At 38.9% G+C, this 18252-nt stretch overlaps 1 protein-coding gene across 3 annotated transcripts in view; it reads right to left on the reverse strand.

Annotated features, from left to right (window-relative positions):
* The window catches only part of Me1 (malic enzyme 1, NADP(+)-dependent, cytosolic), a 114552-nt gene that overhangs the window by 58636 nt on the left and 37664 nt on the right, over positions 1 to 18252 (reverse strand). For all 3 annotated transcript variants that reach the window (NM_008615.2, NM_001198933.1, XM_011242666.2), the window contains exons 4-6: positions 14645 to 14720; positions 10870 to 11031; positions 6313 to 6416 (exon numbers count right to left, since the gene is read on the reverse strand). In NM_008615.2, the coding sequence (NP_032641.2) occupies positions 6313 to 6416; positions 10870 to 11031; positions 14645 to 14720 (342 nt within the window). The remainder of the gene's footprint in view (positions 1 to 6312; positions 6417 to 10869; positions 11032 to 14644; positions 14721 to 18252) is intronic.

An 18252-nucleotide genomic window follows, 5' to 3' on the forward strand; every position in this document is an offset into this window, starting at 1 on the left:
TAAGTGGATCAAGGAACTCCACATAAAACCAGAGACACTGAAACTTATAGAGGAGAAAGTGGGGAAAAGCCTCGAAGATATGGGCACAGGGGAAAAATTCCTGAATAGAACAGCAAGGGCTTGTGCTGTAAGATTGAGAATTGACAAATGGGACCTCATAAAATTGCAAAGCTTCTGTAAGGGAAAAGACACTGTCAATAAGACAACAAGGCCACCAACAGATTGGGAAAGGATCTTTACCTATCCTAAATCAGATAGGGGACTAATATCCAATATATATAAAGAACTCAAGAAGGTGGACTCCAGAAAATCAAATAACCCCCTTAAAAAATGGGGCTCAGAGCTAAACAAAGAATTCTCACTTGAGGAATACCAAATGGCTGAGAAGCACCTGAAAAAATGTTCAGCATCCTTAATCATCAGGGAAATGCAAATCAAAACAACCCTGAGATTCCATCTCACACCAGTCAAAATGGCTAAAGTCAAAAATTCAGGTGACAGCAGATGCTGACGAGGATGTGGAGAAAGAGGAACACTCCTCCATTGTTGATGGAATTGCAAGCTTGTACAACCACTCTGGAAATCAGTCTGGCAGTTCCTCAGAAAACTGGACATAGTACTATTGAAGGATCCCACAATACCTCTCCTGGACATATATCCAGAAGATGTTCCAAATGGTAATAAGGACACATGCTCCACTATGTTCATAGCAGCCTTATTTATAATAGCCAGAAGCTGGAAAGAACCCAGATATCCCTCAACAGAGGAATGTTGAGGAATGGATACAGAAAATGTGGTATATTTACACAATGGAATACTACTCAGCTATTAAAAAGAATGAATTTATGAAATTCCTAGGCAAATGGATGGACCTGGAGGGTATCATCCTGAGTGAGGTAACCCAATCACAAAAGAACTCACATGATATGTATTCACTGATAAGTGGATATTAGCCCAGAAACTTAGAATACCCAAGATACAAGTTGCAAAACACATGAAACTCAAGAAGAACGAAGACCAAAGTGTAGTCACTTTGCTCCTTCTTAGAATTGGGACCAAACACCCATGGAAGGAGTTACAGAGACAAAGTTTGGAGCTGAGACGAAAGGATGGACCATCTAGAGACTGTGGCGCCCAGGGATCTATCCCATAATCAGCCTCCAAACGCAGACACCATTGCATATGCCAGATTTTGCTGAAAGGACTCTGATATAGCTGTCTCTTGTGAAGCTATGCCGTGCCTGGCAAACACAGAAGTGGATGCTCACAGTCAGCTATTGGATGGAACATGGAGCCCCCAATGGAGGAGCTAGAGAAAGTACCAAAGGAGCTAAAGGGGTCTGCAACCCTATAGGTGGAACAACATTATGAACTAACCATTACCCCCACAGCTCCTGTCTCTAGCTGCATACGTATCAGAAGATGGCCTAGTCGGCCATCATTGGGAAGAGAGGCCCCTTGGTCTTGCAAACTTTATATGCCCCAGAACAGGGGAACACCAGGGCCAAGAAGTTGGAGTGCATGGGTAGGGGAGTGGGGGACGAGGGTATGGGGGACTTTTGGGATAGCATTAAAAATGTAAATGAAGAAAATGTCTAATAAAAAATAATTAACATGCAAAAAAGAGAATTACTGGGGTCAAGAGATAAAACTGTTGAACAGGCAAATCTATTTTTTAAGCATTGATTTATTTTTACTTTAAGTACATTAGTGTTTTTGCCTTCATGTGTGTGAAGGTGCTGGATCCCTTGAACTGGAGTTGCAGATAGTTGTGAGCTGCTATGTGGGTGCTGGGAAGTGAATCTGAGTCCTCTGGAAGAGCAGCAGCCAGTGCTCTTAACCACTGAGCCATCTCTCCAACAGCGACTAAGCAAGTATTAAAGTAGATATGTGCTACACTATTAAAGAAGCTGAGTTCAGTCACGGCAACAGAAACCTGAAATGATACCCAGATTGCTCACTGTTATCCCAGGGATCACCTAAGCCACAGAGGAACACTTCGCCACAGACCATGGCCTATTCTTTTTTCCCAGGATGACCTATGTCCAATTACCTGATACAGACACATTCAGGATTGGCCAGGACAGGCCAGAGAGCGACAATAGTAGAGGCAGTCATGCCTGAAGAACCACTCAACATCCTCTGCTCAATCCTGTGGCTTGTGTCTTTCTTCCCTGGGAGTTACTCACAAGAGCACTTCTGAAAGAATCCTTAAACGCTGAGCCTCATTTCAGAACATGCCTCCTGGGTAACCTAGTCCACGACATCTGCTGTCAGGACGGGTCTGCAAAAGCAGGCGTTAAAATGGGTCCTATGACCTAAGTCAGTCCACAAGGATTCCCTGGCAGTAATTAGATCTCAATACACAAGGTGGCAGCCCAACTATTATAATTCTCTCCGGAGGTGACCCGCTCGGTATATCAGTAAAAGAGAATGTTGACTGGAGTGCTGTTTCAGAGTTTTTGAGAAAGCACACGAAGAGGGTAACAGTAAAAGAACACAAGACTTGTTGGCAAATAACCATCAACATGAGGGCCAAAGGCCTCGCTTGTACAAACAGACTTATAGATTCCATAGAGCCGTTAGCAGAAGACCCTGGTGGCAAGAACAGGGTGTATACACACCAGTGAGCCTCCAAGATGCCCAAGCCACTCACATTTGCTCCATTAGAATCTGGTAGAGTGAGCGGATACTTGCTACATGGAGAGGGATACTTGGCTTGATCGTCCCAAATTTTAAATCCTCAGAGTCGACACCGTTTTACGACTGAACAGAAGTCTTTTTTCTCCTCTCACCATTAATGAAGTCAGTCTTCTGTCAGGAGACGGTATACACCTTCATCTCCTTCAGACCCCACTGGGGCCCATAACAGCATCTACCACATCAGAAGCCACGTGGGCCATGCTGGAGCCTATGAAGGAAGAGAGCTTCTATATCCCAGAGGAACAGATGTAGGTAGCTTGTGTTAGCCAAGAGCAGTCCAAGTGAGCTTAATTATGAGGGTTTTTCATCAGATCCTGGACCCGAATGTTAGGTAGTGATTTTCAGACAGTTTCTTAAGATGCAGAATTTAACAAATGCCAAGAATCCCCAGAGATGACACAAAGTGACTATTAAAATAATTGCTAGGTACCTACCCAAACCAATGGCTCATACTAAGTAAGGCTGGCTTCTAGAAACATTGCCATGGATGGGAGAAGCAAGAATTTCTGGGCTCAGAGAAGGGCATTCTAGGATATACAAACTATATATAGTGCCTCCCTCCCCCCCCCCCAAAAAAAAATCAGGTGACTATCTTCTAAAACAATGACAAAAAGCCACATAGAATATGCTGGTGCGAAGCCTCCAAATCACTGAAAAGCTTATTTCCGGATCTCAAAAGACCAGGATGGACAGAAGACAACGGTGATACATAGCCAGGCTTATTGATAAGCTGTAAGAGGGGTGACAGGCCTCCAGAAGGAAGCCTAATGGGTGCAGCTGTCCTTAGAGGGGCAACAGCAATGTATGTGAGACAATGGCCCACAGTCATGAGAGAGAATAGAGACAGCTTTTCCTAGCCTGTCACTCAGTGTTTGCTACCAAAAGAAATCAAAGACAAACAGCTACACAATTGAAAGCAGTTAACGCAATACAGTTGCAATTGCCTGTACAATTTCCAAACTTGAGCTAATCTTTTACCCAGAATTCAGAGAGAAGAGGCCTAGTTTCCAGAAGGCAAGACTTCGCAATACATTGGCAAGGATACTCGGCAATAATTCTCCCAGCTCTTCAGAGGAATCTACAACGCTTACTCAGGTAGCTAGCTACACTGGGGAAAAGGGCTCAGATGTTTAGAGGATTCTGTGCACAGAGTCTACAGTGATATCTGGAGACTTGAAACATCAAGCAGTTGCTCCCGCTCCTCCCCTTGACAGAAGCAATGTGAAGGGCAGTGGTAAGTGGGGCCCCAACCAGGTGCTCTAGAAGTCTCAATGACACCACAAATCTATACTGTGTGCGATTTCTCAACTGAGATATTCTAATTTCATACTTACTGAGTGTGTTACAATATCTTCAGGTCTTTGGTCTACACAATAAGAGCTATCACAGGGCAAACAAAGATGATGTCATACCACCTCATCATCCACCCCATCTGTACCAATATAGTAAGTTAAAACCCCACAACAGTTTTGGTGGTTGGAACTAGGCATAAACTAATGGATGCTAACAAACTCAGTAGTGCAAGGAGTGGTCCCAACTGCATTACACGAGTGTGCGGGCCCACGCTGAGGCACAGCTCTGCCTCTGTCTGCTCGAGTTCCTCCTTCTCCCTCCTACAAGGTTGTTCCCAATAGCACTTAATATATTCCATCTCAGAAACTCCAACTGCAAAAGTCACTCATCAATCATGAATTTAAGTCATATGTCCTTTTAAAATGAATTTCTCTTTATTACCCTAACGGGATAATGCTTGGTTTTACTCCTAGTCAGCTTCTAAAGGAGCAATATCAAAACAATATATTTTGAAGTCTCTGCTATTTTTCTCTAGGAAGGGCCTAGGAGGACAACTCCTCCTTTCCACCATTTTCGTTTCTGAGCAGAGTCTCACTGTATAACGCAGGCTAAATTAGAGCTCACAGTAGTCCTCCTGTTTCAGTTCCCAAATTCCTAGGATCCGACACGAGCAAACATGCCTGGCTACAGAGGTTTCATGCATCAAAAGACACTGTTGAGTCTATTAATCCTCATTTTCTTTTCATATATCTTAAGCAATCTCCCAATTCAATATTTAAAATGTAAGTTGTTTTCTGATCCTGCAAGGAAAAAGACCTTCCCAACTTGGTTCTTATCTCCAATTCTCCAGGAAGTTGTTCATGGTTTCCATAAGGATTTTGCATCATCATTGAGTGCTTAGAACAGGCTTTATAATTTCCTGTAAATATCATGAATTTGTCTTCTTTAGGTCGATTTTAACTCACAAACTGGCAGTGAAGCAACCCACATTGCCAGTGTCAGTTCCTTCTCTGTCAGGGGCTTCGTGGCACTACTGAGCCAACTTCTTGATGGTGCTCTTATTTAGAAAGTTGATAATCACAAGTTTAAGTTTTTTTTATGATAAAACCTTTAAAATTATATGTGAATTACAAGTATAAATAAATGAATGGCATCATATAATTTTGAGCTTAAAGTTTCACAACTCATATTTTCTCTATGAGTAAATATATCTTAATGTATAAGTAGGATAATAACAAAGTAATCAAACATGTTCTTTTTAAATTAGTCCATAGTGATCTAAAAGTATACTCTGAATTAAATCCCATGACAAACAATTTGAGATATTTAAATTCTGTGCAAATTGATGAAGAAACTGCCTTTCTCTTGGTTATGACTTTAAATTATAAGAAACAAAAGAATATCTTAGTTACATGAAATACCAGTGATAAAGTTACTCACAAACAAAACAATAAAGCACAACCAGTAAAGTACAAATGTATTTTTAAACAATAGTGGTTTTGTGGCTGCAAACTAACAAAATGAATGACTGTCAGTTGACAGAACTCCCTCAGAGTATATTATCGCAGAATCGCCTTCTTAGAGAAAAAAGTTGGAAAGTCTTAAAGTACCAGAAGGCCCACAACCCAATGCTTACTACACGATATGAAAACACAGTAGTATATTTAATAAATACTGTTGATGTAAGCAGAGATGTATGAATAGAAATTGATACCCTGGTGCTCTCCCTCCCTATTACAGCTCTGGGATCGTATAGCTCACACTCAGTCTCCACCTCTTCCTTCTCCCACCACAAAAGAGTCCAATATCAGCCACAAACATGAATGAAGACTGGATCTTACCGGCAGCCAAAAAAGAAGTGCCAAAAATGTAAAAAAGGAAAAGGCTTTCTTTTTCTATTCACTGTCATTGGCCAGTTCCCTACTTCCCATAAACATGCATTTCAGCTGGGCTCTGTGCGTTTAGTGTGGTAAAGCTGGAGACCACCGCCTATTTTCAATGGCAACAATGATGCTTCTAAGAACAATGCTCTTTTGGGAATAGGAACAGAGATGGCTTGGAGGATAGATACATGATGCTGCCATTTGGCCAGTGAAAGTTATAAGGAGGGAAAGAGAGAGGGGAGGAAAAGGAAGAGGAGGAGAGAGAGGGAAGGGGAGGAAGAAGACAGGAAGAGGGAGAGAAAGAGAATGCATTCTTAATTAGGTCTAATTATTAAAACATACTGAATCAAACGAGATATTTTCCTAGGTGTGTCATCAGGGTTTAGACTTTTGAAATTCAGCTCCAACACAGATAAATAAAGATTGCACATACTTGGAAGACGCTGCCTCCATGAACTCATCCAGGAAGGCGTCATACTCAGGGCCTCTGACTCGCCGGTGCCGCAGCCCGATGTACAGTGGATCCTTAAGTAACTCCTAGTGTTAAAATAGACGTGGACCCCAAAAAACAATTAGCAATAAGAAAGTCATTGACCTTTCACTAGTCTGTTTGATCATCTCTATAAGAGACAGAAACAAAGATAAAATCTCGACGTACTGATACATCGTAGCCCACACTCACTAGTTACTTAATACTGTAGAGAGTATATTCATACTCTTCACAAACCAAATTAAAAAATAATTACTAAATGTTAAAAGATTCTAGGTTAGTCTGGGGGAAAGAAAAGTAAAATATGGCAGTGGTTCTCATTAGAAAAGCTCCCCTCTGATTTTTTGTACGTAAAATTTATCACAGATGGAAATTATGTTAAGTTTTAAAATTTTACAATTTATGAAGGAAAAAAAAGAACAATTTTTTCATAGATTTATTTCTATTTCCAAAAAAAATTTGAAATCTTCAAACATTTTGGGTATATTTGTTATATGACTACTAACCTATTTGAGAGAATATTTTTAGCCTTGACCAAGTTTTTCTTATGCTTTTTAAACTTTCTAGTTTCCTACTTCTTTTTTTTTAACATATTTATTTTCATATACAGCATTCTGCCTGCATGTATGCCTGCAGGCCAGAAGAGGGCGTCAGATCTCATTATAGATGGTTATGAGCCCTCATGTGGTTGCTGCATATTGAATTCAGGACCTTTGGAAGAGCAGACAGTGCTCTTAACCTCTGAGCCATCTCTCCTGCCCTAGTTTCCTATTTCTTAAAGAGACAGACCTGAGATACCATTATTCTACTCAAGTATTGGCATAAATAACCCTTAACATTATTTTAATAGATCAATTTTTAAATTGAAGTATAACGTAGATAGTGTAAAACATGCCCATTAGTAGCAGAGTTCTCAGTAAATTAAGAATATCTGTGAAAAAACATAGCTAATGGAATGTTTTACAGTGAAAGACTAAATTATGTTCAGATTCCAGAGTAAGAATATCCATCCTTATCACTTTTCTTCATCATTGCACCAGCAACACTAGCCATTACAATAAAGCAGGAAAAAGACAAGCACACAGACTGGAAAGGGAAGAACTAATACTTTGTATTTGTATGTATATAATTATGAAAATAGAAAGTGCCGATATGAATGTATATAATTTAATATAGTCATAGGATATAAGAACAATATACAAAAACAAGTATATCGCTACGTATTTATAGGGGACAGTTGAAATGAAATAAAATACAACTACATTTTATAATGGCAGTCCAAAACAAAATACACAGGGAAATATTTATTAGCATATGTAGAAAACTTGAACACTAGAAACTACAAACACTGCTTTTTTTAAAAACTTCTAAATGGTTTTAAATGCAGACCGTAGACAAATTGTTATGAAAATGGAGGGTTTACCTCAGAGGGCAGAATCAACAATTCACAGAAGGGCAAGAGCCTGAGAACAACATGCTACAGAAATCCTCTGCGAGGAATCAAAACCAGGCCGCGAGCAGGGGGCTTGCTCCATGCCCACAGGGGCTTCGCTGGCTGTGGCACTTCTAGAACTGAAGGAGTCCTAGTCCTCCATTTTGACTGGGAATGACCACCCCTCCCTGTTATTGGGATGGAAATGTTAAGAGTCTGCAACGGAAACCCTTGTATTGTGTGGGTCTGATGTAAACAAGAGAAAAGTACACTTGTCCCAGCATTCAGCTTTCCTATCATCCAGAGGAAACTACAACCCACGGGGCCACTGCCGAGAGCATACCTATTGTCCTGGTGTAATTATTAATAGAACTCTCTCCTATTGCGAAATCCCCTCGTTTTGACCAATATACTTGCAATGTACTGCTTAACTAGTAAGTAAGGTTTTTTTTTTCCACTGGAAGCTAACATGTTAAGTCACATAAATGTAAAATATAAAATCTGAAGCTAAGAACTGTTGTAAAGCCCAGCTGTTTCTTAAGGCACTCTTTAAACAAGCCATTGGCAGGCTCCCGGGCAGCCGAGGTTAAACTGCCAATGAGCTACTAATGGCTGCCAATATTAAAATACATTCTCCAAGTCTGGAATATATTTAGCCTCTGAATATGAGTTTTAGGAAAGAGGGGGGCACAGCTGAGAAAAATGTGCCCTTCTCTTTTTTCTCCTATTCTTTCCCACACTGATAATTGATGGACATAACATAAAGAAGTATAACTGTGGGAGGCAGTCCAGCAGGCAAGGGTATTTTTCACTAAGCTACATGCCCTGAGTTCAATTCCTGGAACTCACAGGGTAGAAGGAAAGAGCCAACTCCCATAGGTTGTCCTCCTACACACACACACACACACACACACACACACACACACACACACACACAGAGAGAGAGAGAGAGAGAGAGAGAGAGAGAGAGAGAAATACGCAAAAAGGAGAGGAAAAATATAATAGTTGAGTTTAAGATTTATGAAAAAGACTGCTTCAAAATTAGAATGCTATATAATTTTCTTTTAACAATGTACTTGAAAGAAATTATTATAAATTTTTAATTAATAAAATTAAGATAACACTTGAAAAGGTAGCATATTTTTACAGCTTTGACAGCCAAAAATTAATTTATACAAAATGCAATTTAAAAGGGAAGCAGCCAGAGGAGAGGAGAATGACGTGGTGGGACAGTGGTGGAGGGTAACAGATGAGAAGAAGCTGTAGTGTCATATACATATGGAGACACGGTGACGGAAACTATCGCTCTCTATCCTAACTTAAAAAGAAAAAAAAGGGGGGGACTGAAGACTATTCTAGTTTACAGGCTGTCACAAAAGGAAGTGACATGAATACTTTTCATTATGAAAACCTTATTGTGACTAGCCACCCAATTTAATTTCTGATTTCCATATGCACACATACACATGGCTATCTACACACATGTACTCCACACACATAAACACAGATACACACATGCACATCACATCCATACACATGCAAAAATAAGAATACAATACTTTTGACCCCAAAGAACGAATTTGTAGGTCAGCAATGAAAATTAGATAACAGGTAGCATTCTCCAATATAATGTGATTCATTTTAAAAAGCAGATAGTGTAAAAATACAAGATAATCAGTCAACTTGACAATTCTAAGACCCACCTTCATGAAACCATCTGATTCTGAGAATTCATGCAATCTATCAAAGTAAGAATCTATTGTAGATAACAGTGGTCAAGTTTCTCTATGTCCACATAATATTGATAACCTTGCAAAAGAGGCCCAGGTGGGGACTGGGAAAATGGCTCTTTTGGTCAAGAGTACTGACTGCTCTTGAAGGGGACCTAGGTCAGTTCCCAGGACCTACGTGTGGCCCAAAACCATCTGTAACTCTGGTTCCAGGGGATCTGACACCTACTTCTAAACATGACTACCAGGCATGTGTGTGGTGCAAACATACCCATCTAAACAAAATACATATAAAATGAGTAAAAATAGATGAATCATTTTAAAGGCCCAGGTTTAAGACTGTTCAAATTATTATATACTTATTTCATAGTTTCAATAACCCCTAGAATTTTCAAGCTATATCATAGGTCTTATAGGTTTTATTTTACTTGAATTCCATATATCATCTCATCTTGTTTTAAAAACATAAAAACTAGGGCTGGGGAGATGGCTCAGTAGTTAAGAGCACTGGCTGCTCTTCCAGAGGTCCTTAGTTCAATTCCCATCAACCACATGGTAGCTCACAACCATCTGTAATGGGATCTGATGGCCTCTTCTGGCATACAGGTGTACATGCAGATAGATCACTCATACACATTAAATAAATAAATCTTTAAAAGATATATAAAAACTAAAGTAACAGTTACTTTGACATTAAGATTTTTCTCAATGTCAATATAAACATACAATTTTAAAATAATATTTTAAAACAGGCTAGGTTTGATAACTAAATCATCTCTATTAGCATTGAAAAAGAAAATGTCAGAAGTCATATTTTAAATGAAACTATTTCCTTGAATAAAGGATAAATAACATCTGTGTACAGAAGGTAAATACGATTGTTTGTATCTGACTTAAAAAGCATAACAACTGTTTGCTTAAATTACTGTCAGAAAGGCTCTAAAATAATAATGTGGAAGGAAACGGAACTGAACTCCAAATCACCTTCCCCAGGATCAATACAGACTTTGAGCATAATAAGATCTCAATACTAAGGGGATTAGGTTTAGCGAGACCTATGAAATTCGGTCCTGTACAATGTAAAGATAATTAGAAATCACAGTTTCTAAGAGTAGTTAATGTGCTTCAAATAATCGTGGCGTCAATACTTATTCAAAGGATTTGAGACCACTAAGGAGGATGAATTCTTTTACAGAGATGAGAAAAGAGCAATTTTCTTATAACTGTCGGGGGCAGAGTTGAGGGGAATTCAGTAATCTATGAAACACAATCTCAAAACGTAAAATTTGGAACCATTTTTAAAGACAGCTAGAAGTTCTGTGCACGTGAAATGTTTACCTCATTTTCTGTTCCCACATCCAAAGTGATGGGTAGACACTGTTGTGGGTTCACCCCTCCACATGCCGTGTACAGGGCCAGTTTACCCACAGGGATGCCCATCCCATTACAGCCAAGGTCTCCCAAGCCAAGGATGCGCTCTCCATCAGTTACCACAATAGCCTAGAGGAAAGAAAAAGACAAAAAGGCCGTCTTCATTACTGGTCTCTAGTCCCAAAGGTAATGCCTTCCAATTAAACACTGAGCTACAAGAACGCATACATTAAATATACATAAACTGAATATTTAATCATAGCCATTAGGGAAGAATGAGAAGGAGAAATGAGTTTGATCAATATACACTGAGTATTATATAAAATTATATGCATGATTAGTTAAGTTACTGTAAAAGGAAGAGAGGGGATGAAACAGAAATTCAAACAACATAAATAATTTACTCCAATTAAGAGGGCAAATAGACAATTAGATTTCAAACTGCAAACAAAAAACATAGGGCAGCTGTCAGACTAGCCAATGCTCCTCAGGGCAATTACAGGCGTGTCAGTAAAGGCATACTGTAGAAGTGCTACGTATACTTGTAGTCACACCTCTGCCCCAAGATACTCTGACTTCTTGGTCCCAGAAGCACCTGGCACTGTGCTGTTGCCGCTACAGCATGACCAGGACAGTCTGCTATACTAATTATCCTTTGACCTTTCCTAGAACTGATGAATTATGTTTGGCTTATTTCTACTTACTTAGTAATCACACATGTTATTCATGTAGAGGGCTTGTTTTACAGAATTTAAAATCATCATTAGAAAACATCACTAGAATTAATGCATTCCATGTCTTCACTTTATGATTCATGGCCATAAAATGAATTAAAACAAACCAAATTTATTATATAATATAAAGTGCTGCATTCAAAATATCCATGGAACAGTAGCTATTTGACCTACTAGACTATCCTAGTTAAAGCAATGAGCTTAAGCTTTTAATTCTTACTTTTCTTTTTTTAATTCACTTATTTTGTGTGTGTGGGTATTTCACCTGCTTGTAAGTCAGTGTATCACATGTATGCTTGATGCCCACAGAGGCCAGGAAAGGACATGGGATTCCCTTGGACTGGATGTTTGAGTGCTGGGAATCGAGCTGAGGGTCTTGAGAAGAGCAGCCAGTTACTCCAACTGCTGAGCCATCACTCCAGCCCTTGTATTTAGTAGTTTGGAAAGAAACTTAATGCATGTGCTTTCAGAGTGGCTTTGTTTGCTGGCTACAATGATCCGAGCATCTGGTACATTTTGCACTCAGTAAACAGTCAACAAGTACTGGGTAAATCCATCAATACATAAAGTGAAATTATGACATATAAACAACTTATAATACTTGGATTTCATATTCTAAATTAATGTGGCTGTCTATATCCTCAGAAAGTCACAGTGCTGTAATGGGGGTCCAGAGCATACTCTCATCCCTCCTCTTTACAGATCAGGAAATGGAGAATCAGGAAACTCAAATCCCTTGGCTTTAATGGGTCACTTGGTGGTCCCAAAACAGCAGCAGCTGGGTCTGCTCTCAGCACAGTGCTCTCTCTGCACGGTGCTCTCTCTGCAACACTGTTCTGACAGCTGTGTTTCAAAATGCACTGCTGAGATGTGTTGCCTTCAGTGTTTGTGTGAAATACAACTACTGAAAACTGTTTTAGAAGTAAATACATTTGAGAGGCAAAATTATTTATGCATATTCCACATACTCCATCTTTGAAAACTTTTCCCTGTTAATTTCAAGGTGTCATAAATTCCCCTAACTGCAATTGGCCAATATATTCATGCTCCTACAGAGAATTTCAGTGTCCAAATAACTCAGATGTGAACTTCGTAGACATGAGTGTATCTAACGTGCTGTAACAGATGTCGGCACTTATATGCACCGCTGATGATACACACTCATATATGCATTTCTCAGCCCGGGGAACCCAGATGGACTGCCTACACGTAGTAATGTTTTAATGGTATACTCTACAAGGATAGTAACTTTATTATATAATTACCTATAATCTGAATAATTTATGTAATGCTTTCCAGGTCATTAAAAGCACAGAAGCCATATAATTTTCAATTTTTTGAAAAGACAGTTTTAAATAGTATGTGCTAACTTGAGAGCACATCTACATTAAATGAAGTATGTCTTAAATATGAAGATTTTTTAAAAGATTTCTTTATTATTATATGTAAGTACACTGTAGCTGTCTTCAGACACACCAGAAGAGGGCATCAGATCTCATTACTGATGGTTGTGAGCCACCATGTGGTTGCTGAGATTTGAACTCAGTACCTTTGGAAGAGCAGTCAGCGCTCTTACCCGCTGAGCCACCTCTCCAGCCCAAATATGAAGATTTTTAAGGCACTTTGTCGTTGTTGTTGTTGTACTTAACATTTATTCCCTAGGCTCCTGTCCCATTGAGTACCTAACTAAATTATAATCACATACTGAGACTTTAAAAAAATTTTTTGAGATATCTAAATCTTAGTTTAGTTTATGCCTTATTGAAATTTTTTCAATAATAAAGGGTCTTAACAGGGCAAAATGTTGTGTTATAAAAATATCTTCAGATGAGCAAACAGAGCATCTATACACTTAGACTTTATCTAGTAAATCACCTTTGTTCCATGTGTGTTCAATTACACAGTAAAGACCGTACCTTACTCTTCAGTATGCTACTACATCCAAGTGTTGACTAGGGTGATTGTCTGAGGCCTAGTTGTTACAGTGGCAAAGACAAGGTAGTAATTAAAGCTCCACTCCAGAACAATTTTTCTGATCTACCTTGTTGACTCTTAAAATCTTCCCCAAATTTTTGGTTAAGGGAAAATATCAAGCCAGGGTATGGCTCAGCAGGAAAAAATACTTGCCAAGAAGTCTGACAAGAGTTCAGATCCCATAACCAAGGTTGTGGAGTGAACACAACACACACACACACACACACACACACACACACAGTATGCACACAGGTGCATATAACCACACCCTCAGGAATTATTACTTTAAATTTCATTAACTTACAGCTTCTTACAGACATAATGAGAGAATAATTTAACAGGTATCTTCTGCCTACTCTGAACTTGGTGGTTCATCAAACATAACAAATACAACGAAGGGGTTTGCTTACAGAAATTATATGCCCTACATGTTCAACATATTTATGTATATGTATATACTATGCAATTACTTTGTGAAGAATGAAACACTAATAAATTAGAAATAACAGAAAAATGTAGAGAGAATCTCTTGTGTAATGTATGCAAGCACCACCTGTTAATATGGCCTATTAGCTTAGGCAGGAAACAGGAGGTGGGAGTCCTAGCAGGGAGAGAGGATTCTGGGATAGAGTCAGACGCAGGAAAAGATTTGCCCTGAATGCTGATGAAGATGGTTGCATGAACATGAGGAAGGGGTAACCAGCCATGGCCCTCACGGAATAGAATAAATGGGTTAATTAGGTTATGAGCTATTCAGAACATGCTCTAGCTTATGGCCTAGGCATTTATTCAGAAATAATGCAGTCTCTGAGTCATCATTCCAGGGAACAAAGAGGCCAAGGAGAAAAACTTGCAGTTACAGGGAGTCTTAAATAGCTTTATAATAAAATTAATATACTATAGAGAAATCAAAAATATTAATTTAGGTGACAGTCAATGCTGCTCACAGCAAATGAGATTGTGACTATGACATAAACTGTTTCATGGGACATAAAAAAACAAACTACCTCAGTGCGAAATCACTGATAACTTACCTTGACGACATCCTCTGGCCATGCATTAAGAACTGAAGCAATGTGCCCTTTGTCATGGATACTAATAAAGAGGCCTCTGGTAGAAAAAAAAATTGTTGTAATTTACTTCAAATATGTTAAACAACTATGAACCTTAGTAAAAACTTAAATTGATTAATATACTTCCATTTTTATTACATTACTACAAAAAAGTATTTTCTTAAAAATGACTAGAAATCCTGTAAATAAGAGGCTGAGACATAGCTCAATTGGCCAAGGGTCTGTCATGCATGAAGCCCTGGGCTTGAGATCCAACACTGCACAAAACTGGGCATGGCACTCAGGAAGTGAGTAGAGACAGACAGATCCCTGAAGTTCACTGGCCAGTCACCCTAACCAAATCAGTGAGCTTTAGACTTAATGAAAGATCATTCTTTGTAAAAGTAACTTTTATTCGCCTAAAGTAATTGTCCTTGATGCTTACTGCCTCTACCAACTAACCTAGGCCTAGTCCTGAAAGCTTCTATTCTGCTTAAGATCTATTCTAGGCCTGAAGTATTTTCAGCCTCTAACTAGGACTTACTGCTGAATAAGATCATTCCCTTCCTGGTCCTTTCTGAACTCTAGCTGGCTAGCTCACTTCAGCTGTTCTGGTTTAAACTTGTCTCCAAGCTGACTGATTTGATCTGACTTCTCTCAGCTTCTCCTACATTGCTCTGCTTGGCCCTCGTACTAACTATGGCAATATGTTATAATCTTCTGGTCCTTATTCTCTGGCTCATTCTCTCTTCAACCGGTATCTGTAAAACACTCCATGTAAATCTCTCTCTCTCTCTCTCTCTCTCTGCACTGTTCCCTCTTGTAGCTTCCCTTTTCTCTCTCTTCTTGTGCGAGTTGAGTTGGGCCTATCTTATTCTGTCAAATCTTTTTCTGAACCATCACTTTGTCTGCCACTCAACTCGACATCACTTTCAAACTGGGATGCTTCCTTCTACAAACTAACTTTACCTTCACTGTCTGTGATCAAAGGTGTTTACTAAGGGTATGTCTGCATTCCAGCCAGAGGGATTAAAGGTTGTGTGAAGGTTGAGTCACACCACAACTAGAAACAGGTTTTGCCAGTAAACAACAACACAATCTTGGGGTTCATGGTGTGATCAAATTTCCTGCAATGCTTCTTAAAGAGAAATTGCAGGAGATAACCAATATTGACCTCTGGACCCTGCAAGTATGTGCCAACATGTGCACACATATAAACATGCATACACTCATACAGAAATATACATCACCACACTAAGAAAAAACCTTATTTTAACCTGAAGAGATTGCTCAGTAGGTACAATCATGTACTATTCTTGCAGAGGACCCATATTTGGTGCCCAGTACCCTTGTCAGGCAACCCACAACTGCCTGGAATTCCAGCTCCAAGAAATCTGATGCTTTCTTCTGGCCTCTGAAAGAAGCTGGGTTCATGTGCATGTTCCCAGACACAGACATACAATTTTCTTAAAAAAACAAAGAAAATGTAAAAGGGAAGTATCTGGATCCATTTAGTCTTTAACTAAATAAGAAACATGTAAAAGCATGATAAGAAATCACAAAACAACACAGGCATCTCAGGTGTGCATGCCACCTCATTTCCACAACGGGAGGAAGAGAAGACTCATCAGAGAGTCAAGAGACTAAGGCTGAACACTTGTTTTCTGTGGCAATCACCTGACTATTTGATTGCTGTTTGAATCTGTTGTTTCAACCTAACCGGAGCCTGTAAAGTGTCTGCCTTACCACATTTCCTATGAAAGTTTGGTTTCACACATTAAATTAATGTGGGGTTTGGGGAAATGCTTGCTTTGTCTTCATTTAAAATTTTTTGCTCAAATAGAGAACCACACACAAGTTTAGTTTAATGACCAAAAAACCCACCATCCTACATAATATCTATTTAAATAATGAGAATCTTGCCAGCTATTTAAAAGTCATTTGGTTTTTGTTTCATAAACAACAACAAAAACAAAAACCCTCTTCCCTCATAAGAGCTGTCCTCTTGACTCTTATGGTATTGTTTACATTTGAATTAATTTATAAAGTGTGTGTGTGTATACTTGCATGTGCACACATAATTAGGTATGCATGTGGAAGCCAGACAACAACTTCAGGTACCATTCCTTATGTACTAACCACTGCTGTTTTTTTAAGACAGGCTCTCTTACTGCCTACCATGGTTGGCTCTACAGTAAACCCAGCTATCCTACCAGTACTGGGGTCACAAGCACGTGCCACCATGCCTGGTCATTTATTGTAGGTGCTGAAGCTCAAACTCAGGTCCTAATACTTACACAGCAAACACTTTACCAACTTCCTGTACACTGCAACCAATTTTTTTTAAATCACAGAAAAATATGAAACAAATCTACATATACACTAGACTGACTTATTAAGTAAGTAGCCAAAAAGTATGGCCGTAATTCTATAGGAAAAATTTCCATGATTAACTAAAAAATATTGATTAAACTATACTGTGTACAAAATTTTCAAAGAATAAAAATTAAATAAAATTATACCAAATTATATCCTTTCCTGGTTTTCTTACTGTCTCACATAAAGTTGCTAAGTCTCCAAAATGATAAAAAGCTCCTCATGTTACAATAGAAAGTTGCATTTCTACCTAGTTATTTGCATTTTTAGGTCCCAATGTAATCAGCAGATAAATATTCTCAGGAAGCTTAATCATTTAAAATAAAGAACAGTGGATGATACCAAAATTAACAACAATCAAATGTCAAGTTTTATTATGTGCAGATCTGGGTTCAGCCTCTAAAGAGCCTTTTGGCCACCCAAGATCTATTGAACTAAGTAGAGATTCACTCACAGCAAAAATGCTTGCTCTAGGAAGTGGCTCAGTAAGTCAAAGGTCTCTAATGTCCCACCAAAGCCAAGCATCGTAAGAGTTCTTGGTAGTCCTTCCTGGAATGTCCCCATGATTAGAAACCTACTGAGATGTCCAAAAGGATTTCGGCACTTTAGTAACACACACACACACACACACACACACACACACACAAGAGGTGGGGAGAAGAAAAGGAGAGAGAAGAAAGGAAGGAGAAGAAAGAAGGAAGGAAGGGAAGGAAAGAGGGAGGAAGTTATATAATGAGTTTAGATAAAGCTATTTAGAGCTATTTATTGTAATAGAAAACTTCTGGTGTTCTGGGAATTAAACCAGAGCCTTGTGCATGCTATACAAACTCCCTACCCCTGAGCTACATGTCAGCCTTAAAAACTCTTGCTATCTCAATTCTTGCCGATTGATTTCTTAAAAATCACTGAGTTCTGTTCAAAGTATGTTAAACAGGGCAACTGAAGATACGTTTTGGAATCTACTTCATGTCAGAACTGAGGCAACTTATAAGTGGAGACCTTTTTTTATATACATAGTTCAAACTTTTTTCATGATCTCTAACACTGTACATATTCTACTCTCAACACAAATCTGGAAGGCAAGATAATATTCTCCATGATATTGGATGATATCCCCATGGAATTGCATATCAAATGGAATTCACTTCATAGCATGCAACTTTCTATTGTAACATGACTTATATTTTCTTTGGAAAACAAGTTTATAGGTCTGT

Source organism: Mus musculus, chromosome 9, assembly GCF_000001635.26.
Source record: "Mus musculus strain C57BL/6J chromosome 9, GRCm38.p6 C57BL/6J".
Classification (NCBI taxonomy): domain Eukaryota; kingdom Metazoa; phylum Chordata; class Mammalia; order Rodentia; family Muridae; genus Mus; species Mus musculus.